The sequence below is a fragment of the Haliotis asinina genome, chromosome 14, assembly GCF_037392515.1.
Source record: "Haliotis asinina isolate JCU_RB_2024 chromosome 14, JCU_Hal_asi_v2, whole genome shotgun sequence".
Taxonomy (NCBI): Eukaryota; Metazoa; Mollusca; class Gastropoda; order Lepetellida; family Haliotidae; genus Haliotis; species Haliotis asinina.
Genome location: NC_090293.1, coordinates 33685659 through 33698930, shown reverse-complemented (window position 1 = coordinate 33698930; position 13272 = coordinate 33685659). Strand labels below are relative to the sequence as shown.

The 13272-nt window shown below is 39.2% G+C and overlaps 1 protein-coding gene across 2 annotated transcripts in view; it reads right to left on the bottom strand.

The window, feature by feature from the left end:
* Positions 1–944: 944 nt before the first annotated feature.
* The window catches only part of LOC137262310 (uncharacterized), a 65478-nt gene continuing 53150 nt past the window's right edge, over positions 945–13272 (bottom strand). For both annotated transcript variants that reach the window (XM_067800132.1, XM_067800133.1), the window contains exons 5-7: positions 5747–5842; positions 3001–3158; positions 945–1833 (exon numbers count right to left, since the gene is read on the bottom strand). In XM_067800132.1, the coding sequence (XP_067656233.1) occupies positions 3014–3158; positions 5747–5842 (241 nt within the window). In that variant the 3' untranslated portion in view covers positions 945–1833; positions 3001–3013. The remainder of the gene's footprint in view (positions 1834–3000; positions 3159–5746; positions 5843–13272) is intronic.

Sequence of the window (13272 nt, the reverse complement as noted above, 5' to 3'; positions counted from 1 at the left end):
TCCAGACCTATATGTCTTAGTCATTAACATGCCGATACCTTGTAGATTAATTTGTAGTTTAAATTGGCACGCTATTGGGGTCGGTTTTGTGGTAGAGTGATTCAAACCGATCTCATCTTCCACTTGAAACTTGTTAAACTTAAGACGTGAGGTGTAATCGGGTGACATCACTCAATAAAAAAACGACCGTTCAGCCTTTGAGCAATAAAGATACAACCGCAGTTCAGCTTTTATCTATCGCTGGTTTGTACTAAGGGTTTGATCCACGATTTAGTATGATATGTCTAACCAATTTCTTACTCTCGGATGTCAGTGAAAATTGCTTTGGGATGTGAATAGCATACTGGATGCTCATCACAGACTACATCACAGGATTCAGCTTCGTGTTCAATAGAAACGTGAACAGGCTGGGCAATGGGTAAATTATATACAACCAATGTAAGTCAGTCACATCTGTTATATACGCCTACAAGTATTTGATGAATATGATGTAATATTTTATTGTAATCCGCGAAGCTAATATTTACGTCACAAATAATTTTCTATATACGTGCTTGAACGAATTATGTATCCCTGTTGTGCGCATATACGTTGTTATATAATCCTGTCTGATTTAAGCACGATAATTGATATTTTGTGTTAACAAGGACAAATGTAGCAACACCTTTAAAAAGAAAAAGATAGGGATAATTAAATATTTTCGAATACAAATGTGAGGGGTTGATATGACCTAGCACAAAGTTACTATGTTTATATCATGCTGTAAAATGATTTCTGCCCAAAAAGGAACGTAACCCGCATTTTCGGCGTTACATACAAATGCTATGACCTCTTCCACCCTGCTGCCTTGTTAAAACGTTTACATCTGCATTGACGATCTCATCCGTGGATAGCCCCAAGGAGTTTCACAAAGTAAACATGATACAGATGACACGAAACTGGAAGACGATGGGAAGCTGTTTATTTGTCAAAACATATTTTGTGACGCTGGCCCTTTGAGTAATATATCATGTATATATCGGATATAACAAGTACTTCAACCGGGAATGCCGATATGTATCTGACATATAACCAACATATATCTGACATAAACATTCGCACGGAACACGTGGATTTGCACGCAATTACAGGACAATGACTTTTTTCAAAACAATCGTCATTGCAGTCGATGCTACCATCAAAATATTTTGATCTCTCACTTTTCGTAGGGGAAGCGGCATTTGTTAGGAGGAAATGGCTTTCTATTATGGAGACTAAGACAATGGAAATTTGACATGCAATTCACTGAAATCCGATGAGCTAAAGGAAAATGTTAAATTAAAATGGCGCCGGCAGTTTTCACACGACGCCACACGTCAAGGTCAAGGCTATCGATCTGTCCCGCAGCTACAATCAAGGCTTGTGCATTTAATCAAATTCCATTATTTCATTAATTGACAGGGGTATCGCTGATTAATATATGAAAGGAGTGTTTCTTTCTGAACTTCATCTGCCTTGACAATGTACCTAAAGGACAGTCGTTTACCTTTCAGTACAGAAATGTACAGCTTTAATAACTCAGCAGAAAATACAGATGAACGCTCTTCATCTTACAGATCACCTTTTCACTGTTTTCTGGCATACTGTGATCATGAAATTAAATTGATTCAAGCTCTTAATTCTGTGATTCTGAGATTGCACTGGAGATGCACTGGACTGGCGTTTGGGTCTTAGGTCACGCAGTTTTAGATGATAACGATGATGTCGCAAAGAAAGCAATGATGAAGACGCTGGCGTTTCAGCTGTCACGGTAGTTGGAACCTTCTGATGACCTGTGAGCCAGTTCAGCCGCACCTGAGGAGGAGGAGGAATTCAAAGATAAGGATAAGGAGTGAGAAGATGCTGAAAGGATTATAAATACCTGTACATCGTAGAACTAATTTTGTTTCCCACAAAGTCCGTAGTCTAGACTACCAACTATCCGAATTCCACTTTGGCGGAAGCCGCGGTGGCTCAGAAGATAAGGCGGCTGACTTGTGTGCTGGTCATAAGGCGCCTGATTCTGAGTGTGTGGGTTCGAATCCCGTATGGGACTCAACTCTCAAATGTACTAGACTCTGTACTTTACTTTCTCATGATCATGCAATGTTGGTATTGTGCATATTATTATAATGTGTAATGCATGTGTGTAAGTAATGTATAATGAGTAATGTGTCATATCATACACAATATAATGTATGGCTTTATGTGTCTCTTAATACAATTATTCATCCTATCAAGGGATAATAATCATAATATATGACATTTCATATTTCTATGATCGATATACCTCATAACGGACTGACAATACCTACTTGTCGAGAAGGACGCTCTCACTCTCTCTCTCTCTCTCTCTCTCTCTCTCTCTCTCACACACACACACACACACACACATACAAGCAGAATCCACATCTTTCGTGAAAAGTGCCACTAGGCGCACCCTATCTCAATTCCCCTCCTCTGTTTCCCCCATCCCACCCCTAAGTCTCCCGAATACACCGAAACTGACATTTAGTATTTAAAATTTCTTTCGGTTATCGCATACAAATATCTGACAATATACAAAATGGTCACATGAAGCCCTGAACAAGCCTTACACAATTTCGACTTGGCAAATCATGCTTGTCTTGAGTAAGACACATCTAGAACACATTCTATTGGGCAGTTTGATGCTATTTTTGATGAAGAACACGAATTCAGGCAGCTTTTTATGAACAACACATGTTTGCAATCTTTGGCACTTAAAAGCGACTTCTTGCACCTTCATGCGAAGTCCCTCGGTTCATGGACCAAGTGGATGGTGGGGTAGCCTAGTGCTTAAAGCGTTCGCTCGTCACGCCGAGGACACAGGATCGATTCCCGACACTGGTACAGTGTATGAAGCCCTTTTCTGGTGTCCCCCGCCGTGATATTGTTGGAACGTTGCAAAAAGCGGCAGAATACCTTAATCACTCACTCCCTCATGAAGTAAACTGTACTCACTGAGACTGATGTTTTAAGGCTTGCTGAGGTGGCTCTGCAGATCACGTCTTCGCCGACCGGGGCTGTGAGGACTACGTAGGTAGTAGTACTGGCTAGCTGCGCGGTCCAGCGACTCGGTCAAGCACAGACCTCCTAGTCGCAGGCTGCACGACCGCTTCCTGCAACACAGGCCATTGTCATGTTGGCATGGAAACAATGATAACACGAACGTCAAATGTGTAATTTCAGAACCTCCAGAATATGTGACTTCGTGTAGTCACAATAGGGCTGAAATGGGAGGAAAATGTAATATTTTAACACACTGACACCTTATGCGCAAACGTTATGTACAGTCATATTTACAGCTGAACCTGCATTTTTATGTGCTTGCATAGTGCAAATATTTTGTTTAAGGAATAATGTTTGAGTGTGCTAAAGGCATCAACAGTATACATTTCTGGATGTTGGAAGGTAGTCAAAACAAAGCGGTGATGTGTAATTGTCTTAATTAAATAGATGAACACATATGGATTTCGGATCCAACGCAGTTATGAAGCTCATACATTTTCTTAACTTTCTCTGTGTATTGACGTGAACCACACGTCAGAGCATGACAAAGGGAAAGAGCATTGTGAGACTTATGCATTCATACAGGCATTGTTTTTAAAGTAATAATAACGCCTGAGTTTAAATCTTCCCACCTGTATCAGCCGCCCCTCCCATATATATTAACAGAAGCGACAGAATCTTTACAGTTTCCATGTCATTAAGAAATGCATTGTGTTTCATAAATATGGAAAGACATCCTGATGTTTAATATGTAAACTTAGCGATAAAACCCTGACACTTTCCATGTCCTTTAGAAATACATAATATTTCATAAACCAGTTTATGGAAAAGCGTCCTGATTATTAAAATGTCACGTTAGAAATACTTTCAACTAATCTCATGGCCTTATAGTTTGTCAGCCCAAAACGATTGTCAGGAATTATCTCATACTACCGATACTTAATGTAGGTATCGTTTTCCTTGTAACGAAAATATTACTTTCTACACCAACGCTGGCTGTATTGTTAAGTTTATGTCATATGCAGCTTACAATACACCTGAAACATATATTTTGAATGATTAATATACAGTCGTTACTCTGCATGGAATGGTGTTAATCCATTAATGAGACGAAGGTGCTGAAATGTTTGTGAAGAAACGTTTAAACTAGTGCCTGCACAGTCTTGCCACATACTTGTTATCTCAAATAGAGTGAAATACAACAATCATCGTCTTTTTCTTCTGACGTCAGAGGGCGACATCAGTGAATGTTAAGGAATTATAATACGTCATCAAAAGATCCCGTTACATAGCCTGCACAAGATGTTGATTTCGGTGAATTATCTTGTACTCTTGACATTTCTCATGTCTGTCGCCATTTTTCGATCAATGTGCTGTCAGATTCTATACCCCATTAATATACCCAGAACTTATCATACACTTAACAGAATAACGTAGGTGCTCCTTAGACCGTAATTAAAAACAGACAATGCCACATGCACTGAAATACATTTTGTCGATAAATCTTCTCGTTAAACATTTATGCGTTAAATGTCTTGCTAATGTTTGTATTGGAAACTTCTTGATTAGTTCTACATTTTCAGATTAGGGGTGTTGTTACATTCCAAAGCCAGAACCAGACATGCATGGCCATGTATTGTGCAGAAAAACAACAATGATTCATTTCAGGTGTTTATCACACCGTTATATTTTCAGATTAGAGGCGGTGTTGTATTTCAGTGTCAGAAACATACACATACACATACATCACACATAAACATTCATTGTTCAGAAATATGACAAATTGAATGATTTATCTACAATTTCAACACACCTTTACATTTTCAGATTAGGGGGTATATAATTGTAGTGCTTGTATATTGTATATAATTTCGGAAACATACATGTATGGTGACTCATTATAAAGAAATATGATACATGATTTTCAATTTCCTGTACCTTATATCCAATTGTACATTTTCAACGCTACAAACTATTAACATTTATGATTGCGTGCTTATTAATTCACTCTTGTCTACATTTCTGTGAAAGATCATTATAAACGTCAATGTTACACTAATATCTCTTAAGAACCTTCACTGACGTCATAAATTTCAGTTGAGTCTCTAAAACTGAAAATTGCATTAAAATAGTCTTTCATAAGAATTAATGAGATTTTGAAACAATGCATCAGCTGTTCATTTTAATCTCGTCTAACAATACCATTTGCACTCACAAGCACACCACACTTATTATCGCACCGCTTTGTTAGAATATAGTTCTGTAAGATCAATTAATACGCTTGACTTGTGAATTGAATCCCTTGAGTTTCATAACTAGGCAAGGAAAGCCATGAACACTTCAAGTCTGCTCATGGTAAAGGTATTGCATCATAGCCACATATGGTATCCTAAACAGACAATTTCTGGCAGAGCATGTTGATTAGAAATAGGGTGTTCCGACTCGGTTCATTGTACCGCCATTTATTTCATCATTGACAGTGCGTTCTGTCTCAGGGTTGTTATCCATGACTTTACTACCCACTATTCGTCTCGCGCGGAATATATGATTCCCTAACCCCGCAACTAAGACTTTTACAGTAAAAATAAAGGAAGTTAATTCCTAACAATAAATGGAGCTGAATCCGACAGTAAAATGCAATCAATAATCTAGTCAATTATTGCCAACAAACCATTGGAGAATGTCTAAATAATCTCACCTCGGGGGCGGCTGGAGTTCTTTCTGTTTAATCTTGAGGAGAAGGTACTTGAGGGTTGCTATAGCTTGGCGTTTGAGGGAAATTTCCTCCAGTTCGCTGAAAAAGGCCAATCAGTTGAAAAAATAACATTTTCTTTCAATTCATATAATCAGCCATTTTAATAAAAAATCAAACTTCGTTAAGCCGGAACTCGATCTCCTCGGCAATTACTATATGAATGTCAACGGGAGTTTGACGAAAAGGTTTCACACCAAACACTCTTAACCCGCAGAGGGTGATTACGCAAATGATGCAGTGCAACTATACAAGTCATTGATGATGTTTATGATCAACATATTTCATTGCACCTGTTTAACAAGGATTCACAACATGCAACGATAGTCAGTAAATATTCTCGATTCGATTCTTTGGTTACATATTTTTAGATATGTTTCAGTTCCGTGCTATACACACACGAAGTGGATAGACAATATGATTGAAATGACTGAGAAGTCATGTTATACTGACATGACGACATATACATTAGACACATACTGGACAAAAATAGTTACGGATATATGTAAATTTTGAAATTATGAATAATGATCGATTTATTCATTGACACACTGATGAAATATCAATCATAAAAATATCAATATTCCTAAGTTATTTGTCCAGTATATTAGGTCGGTTACTGTTGTTTAAAACAGTAACATGTTCGATACAGTAGCGTGTTACAGTAGCGTTTTACAGTGCCTGTAAGCCATTCATAACGTTATGCTATGATATACGAACGTCAGTCGACACCGGGTGTTAAGGAAGTCAGTGCTCTCATTGCACTCCACAAATCTGGTCTGAGGTCCTGATAATTACATTTCATCGTAGTATTAAACTACGGGTATAATCTAAACTAAGACTGAATGTAAGCACGTTAAGTAACATCTTTAAAGGAAAACGTTTTATAACCAATATAGAGTCTTTGAAAGGGGATCTGTACCGGTTCCAGAAGCACTATTAATGAACATCTTCTTTGTCCAACGTTGCTGATTACCCTGGTGTATGGTATTGTTAAGCGGACTACCAGCGCTAAAGGCTAGCCTAATCACAGCGGAAGACAACAATATCAAGTCGGAATCAAGCAAGCCAACACTTAATTTGCTGGGGTAATCGTGTTAGAAGCTCGGAACTGGCAACAGGACAACCCTGATGCAGCAATTAATTAGTGAGTCTACAGAGTGGACGAAGAAGCGAGTTAGTAACCTCCACTTGTGGGGTCAGACAGGAGTTGGAAGACTTCTTCCAGACGGAGCACCTGTGATCGTAGGAGATATATGTGATACGCCAACGTCGTACTAATTTCACGTCGTTCACGTTAACGTAAATGGTGTACGTAATCAGAAAGTCCCTTTTGAGACTGAACATCCTCATGAATAGTACAGCTGCAGTACAAAGGTTGTATAATAAAACGAAACATGCTTCTTGTTATTGACATACAAGAGATCCTATTTATTCTACAGTGAAATACTGTTGTGTCGAGCTGTGATCAGTCGAACTTACTGGCGTATTACGGGTGTAAAAGCTTGCTTCCTTAAATAGTCTTTATTTGGTTGATTTGTCGGACCTCTGCATACAAAACAAGAAGCTAAATACGTAATCATAGCTCCAGTCCAGGTAACACAATACGTTTTCGAAACGTTGCGAGAAAGTTGCAGACTGGTAACGTCATGGGACAACGTCACTTCATAACGCTCTGTCACAACGTAATAAAGATTACCAACATCGTTATAACAACGTTTCTTATAACCTGGTGTCACAGAGTTTTCTGTAGAACATTTCACTTTGAGATTGTTTCTTCACTAACCAGTTACAACTTCTGAAAACACACGACCAAAATACATAATGAAAGTGAACGTTTCCTTTGTTTCTTAAGTACTGTTCACTATTAGGAAACTAATCAACGTGCAATAGACGTTAAGACAATGCAACATACGTCACCATCACATAACTTAACCTTATGGCGACGTAAAACTGACGTATCACAACGTCAGGCCACAACGTAAACGTAAATAGGAGTCCACTGAATAACGTTGCCACAATGGAAACATAACGTTGTGATTTATGTCATCGTATTGTCATTGACATACAAGATCCATGCTCATTCTTTTGATCACTGGATTATTGGTTCAGACTCGATTAATTACAGACCACCGCCATAAAGCTCTAATATTGATGAGTGCGGTGTAAAACTAAAGTCACTCACTCACTCATTAGCATGAGGCACTTTACAAACATAGGCAATTTTGTTTACACATCTTTGACTATTAACACTCCATTAAGAATCCACTGAATTAAGTCACATTACGCAACCTCTATGCCAGACAACCATTACCATCGCTCAATCAACCGTCTACGTAGTACCATGGGGAGCCACTACATACACGTATATACATCTGTGGAATAAGCGAGGTGAACTGGGCAATCACGATGAAAATAAATCATGATTTGTACACTGCAGCCACATGGTACATTTTCGTGGCTAATAATGCACAAAGGATAGTACGTATTCCATGACGAAATACACACTGAATTGACCTGATCTCATGTCCCAAACACGCACAGAAAAGCATCATTTGCTCAAATCGTTTTTCGTAAAATATGTTTCCAGACGAATATCAAAAAGTACAAGCTTTACAAGACATGAAGGGACACCGTCAAAGTTTCCTCTTCTTTTCAAAAGATAAACGTCCTTTCAAAAATCTTCTTCGGGTGCAAAAAACACAGTCTTCAGTCTTTTCTTGTAATTTCACACAAACCAAATTATCGTTCAAAAAACGTAAAAAACGTTCGCATAATGCCCACATAGGTATGATCGTAAATGCACAGACGGTCGCTATTCGGTCACGTTCTTGGATGAGTGTCTCCAATAAGAAAATCAATGGTAATCTTATTGCAGATAAAATATTTCTCTGAAAAAGGTTAATAGTCGCGAACCGAGACTGCTGACTACGGCAACGAACTGTCATTATGTCACGATAGACTGTTGTGAATTGATCTGAGGTTTTGCCTAATGTTGTGCTTCCTTTCAGCAAACCGAGTATGAATATGTAATCACCGACCTGGACAGAAGTTATCTGGTATGTTTCAAATGCTTATCAATGGAAATTCTGTTCGGTCTGTGACGGGGGAGACACCTGCAATTAAATGAGGTAGAAAAACACCACCATCCACTTCTACACCGACATCTGTTTACTTCATTACCAGTGAAGTCAGTGCTAAAGAGAGAGTGAGCGAGTGCGTGAAGGATTGAGTGAGTGATGGCAAGAGCGAAGGAATGAGTAAGTGCATAAAAGAACGAACGAACGAACGAACGAATGAATGAATGAATGAATGGATTGGATTTCACAGGACTGTTAACAATATTTCATCTATATGCCGGTGGTGATACTAGAAGGAACTGAAGATTGAGGGAACACTTAAATACAAGCAACCATACTACCTGGTCTAATCGAGAGCTTAATGTGATCTACAGAGAATCTCACCGACGTGTCTACTGATATATAATATATCAGCACTGGTTGAGAAGTGACAAATATCTGATTCTTGTCGAGGATTGTTTTACCATTATCAGTGAGTGTTAATTGTTATCAGTAGACACGAAGGTGAGATTCTATTTATCTTCCCAAATCATTCATCAGTTTTCAACGAAAAATGTACATCTCTGAACTCAGTAGTACCTAACATTTTATACAGAAAAGAACTTTTTCAATATAAAAACAATCATACCTATTTTTTCAAAAATTATGATAGCATTTAAACTGTTTTGTTGGGGATTTTTGTTTGAACATTGCTGTTTGCTTTAACCCTACATTTTCCCCATATTTCCATCATGGTGAACAGATGAACATTCAGAAAATTCATAAACGACGATAGCTATATTTTGCATCATTACATGTACTGAACTCATGAACTGGTTAACAAGTCATGCATAGTATATTGCAAATTGCATTACTGGTGTTATAGATAATCATATAAAGTTTGAATACACCCTTGACATTAATACCAACAGGTGCAATAGCAGGTTAGTTTTTTGTCCTCCATCTTAATGTGAACCATATGACAATGAATGCATGGTATATAATACATCCGTCACATATGTATATCATACGGACATTATGCAGTGTAAACCAGAGACTGCATATCAAATAACAATACATGTGAAATCCGTATTCAACATTCAGGACGCTATATTATATACATATATGTCACTCATAGCTCATCGCTATTAAATACAGTATTATTATGTTTTACAGATTAACCACAGTATACAGCAGAGAAGGTTCGGGTGTTATTTTTATTATGTTTTCAGATTAAAAATAGTATGCAGCAGAGAGGGTTCGGCTGATCCTGACGCAGTTTGACTGGTAAGGCTCATCATGAGCCCCGGGTCCTCGCTCCCTCTACACGCAGCCCAGACAGCGATTGAGACTTCTCACAGGGACACAGGGAGCTTACCGGAGAATAGGAAGGCTCCCCAACACTGCGCCCTTCTTCATTACTCAGAGTGTCAGAAGGGCTGTGCTCCCGGTGAAGAATCAGGACAGTCTCCTGATCTGCGCCAAGAGGTCAGGAGGTACCCAATCACGGGCAACGAAAACAATGAGGACCTGACAACAGTGCACTTGGGATGGAAGCAAGACAATTCAAGGCGAGGTCCGCAAATTTAGCACACTTTTCCTGAATCCTTCCAATCACGTTGCTATCAAAAGGGACAGAACATTCAATGATATAAATAACTTCATTGGCTTTATGAAAAAGGACAAGATCAGGTTTATTGGCTGGAATGTTTCTCAGACAGTATTTGGGCCTATTCCAAAGACGTTTATGCGCATCATTTTCCAGGACGTCCTGGACGTCGAACCATTGATGGACCTCGGAGACAAAGCATGTCATGGCGTGGCGGAGACGGCGGTAAGAGCAGCGAGCCATACCATCTTGTCTTTAAGATATGCCGTTTCTGCTAAGGAAGTTCATCCACTGACAAAGTGTTTGACAGTCCCTGTAAATGTATTGCATAATAGACATTTTATGGAAACATTTTCTTTCAGAGTCACATTCTGGCGATCGCGAGTATCGAGTAACTGGTCCTGAGCAGCAAAAAGGAAGTTTACAGTTTCACATTTGAGACCAGTCGGCTTCATCCATTCTTATTATGATATGTATAGCGCCAATGTCCAGATCAGCTGAGCTGTGCAAAGGCGCTGCGCTTTGTTTTCCCCTCGACCATTGATGTCAATCTAAAACGCATGTCGTACTATCAGTCCAAACTCTGTTGGGATCATAAACTCTTGTAGTCACTTGGCGCACCGAGTTAATGTGGCTATCCGGTCCTTACTAGGTACTGCTGGGTGGACTGGGTCACAGAGTCACAGCACTTTGTCCACGTTTACTCCACGTATTCATGTCACGACCATCTAGTCATATACCGTTGGATTCGTGGGTTCTTTTAAGTGCACAGGGCTGTGTATTGTACACTATGAGTTGTTACAACACTGAACGCGTCTGCACTCTATGGTTTTACACCCAGTCATAGTGGGTCCGATCCTGGAATTTCGAGCTCACTGGAGCTCACCTGGCGCCATAGACAGTTTGCTTACCATGTCAGCAAGTACATGTCCGGCAATGTTCACAGGACGCTGTACATTGAACAACGTGCGGTAGGGACATCTGATAATAAATCTACAGTGTGTAGATAGTAAAATCCAACTGATGATAATCTCCACAGTTACGTCACATGTATGTTTCGCGAATGTGTCAATGCCATTCGTGAAGATCCGGGTTAGGATTAGATTTAAAACAATCCGCACTTCTAAGGCGACTAACAGGTCGGGTGGTCAGACGCGCTGACTTGGTTGACACATGTCATCGTATCCCAGTTGCGTAGATCGATGCTCATGCTGTTGATAGCTGGACTGTTTGGTCCAGACTCGGTAATTTACAGACCGCCGCCATATATAGCTGGAGTAATGCTGAGTGTGGTGTTCAACGCCAAAACAAACGGTTGGGTAGCCAAACTCACAGACTTGGTTAATACATACCATCTCAATTGTTTAGATCGACGTAAATGATCTCAGTCTCTGGGTTGTGTTTGGTCTAGACTCGAGTGTTTACACAGCACTGTCACATAGCTGGGACATTTACACAATCACTAACGAATGACAGATAATCTTTCCCGACTTAAATAGTTTACGTAAGAGTACGAAGTGGTTCTTGCTTTTGATTCGATCTAAAATTTGCTAAAATTAAATTAGCATCTTTATTCTGAGGAAATCAGCAATGTTGGGAATCCCTCTATCCCTACGTGTCATGCGGCTTCATTCCAAGAATTTCATCCCATTACCGCTGTCTTAATTGCGCGAGACTAAACAGTCCGTAAGAATCGTGTGTTTTCTCAACTAACTGTATAGATTCTTAAATAATAATAATGCATAGCGTTTCTCGTACTTGAATGCTTGAAGTGTGTATTAATATTTGTAAACAAACCAAATTTGTATATGAGAAGTTCGCTTGGAGGCGAGACGTGACAGTCTCAGTCCAGCGCGGATGTGAAACCTGGGAACTTACATCTCGCCTTGTATAATCCTCACAACAAATACACCGAACGTGTTCAGTGGCTGACCAATATCGACAACGTTTCCCCACAGTGCTGTCATCAACTTTCATTTTGTCATTCACATTTATTGGATATAGCCAATTTCCAGGAAATTACAGTGATGCACTTATAAATAAACAAGACTGAGTCAGCTGAGTAAATGAGATTCTTGAGAGGCATTTAGAAGTTGGTGGATACATAAGACGAGTCTACGGATGATAACAATATTACATAAGTTGTGTCCATACAATCATCTTATGTATTGAGAAATTATTTTTCTTTTTCTTCTGTACAAGAAAGTGTGAATGTAAACGAGTGAATAAATTGAAAAGATGATTGACGTAGTTCCGGCATGTTGTTTTTAACCAATGACATCGTATAATTTCTGAAACAGCCAATCAACGTTAAACTTACGTTGTAACCTTCCTCGTGACTTACCGGAAAATATTACTCTGTGTCCACTTTCCTATATGGATAATAATGAGGCTATAGCAAATGCCCAAACCAAAGCTATACATGTGCATAGGTCTGACGTGACAGAAACAGCTTGAAGTTTGACCCGTTCAGAGATATCGTATCCCACCTTAGAACTGGGATCAAAAAGGATGTTTACGTAACAAAGGCATCTAAACCCGACGGTACTAGCCCATCGGATTTACCGTGACTGTTCTGAACCTGACCTTTCCAGAATTCTCTAATGGCACGACACCGCTAATTCTTTCCAGAACGTCCATATTTGGAAGTATTTCATAATAGGGCTACGGTGTTTGGTCACGACACACAACCACACACCTTCCTGTCTGAGGTTTAAGTATCAAGCCAATCAATTATAACAAAACTTCACTTCTGGACAATGGTTTTCATAAAACTGGAAAAATCAATATTTTTTCAGTTTATT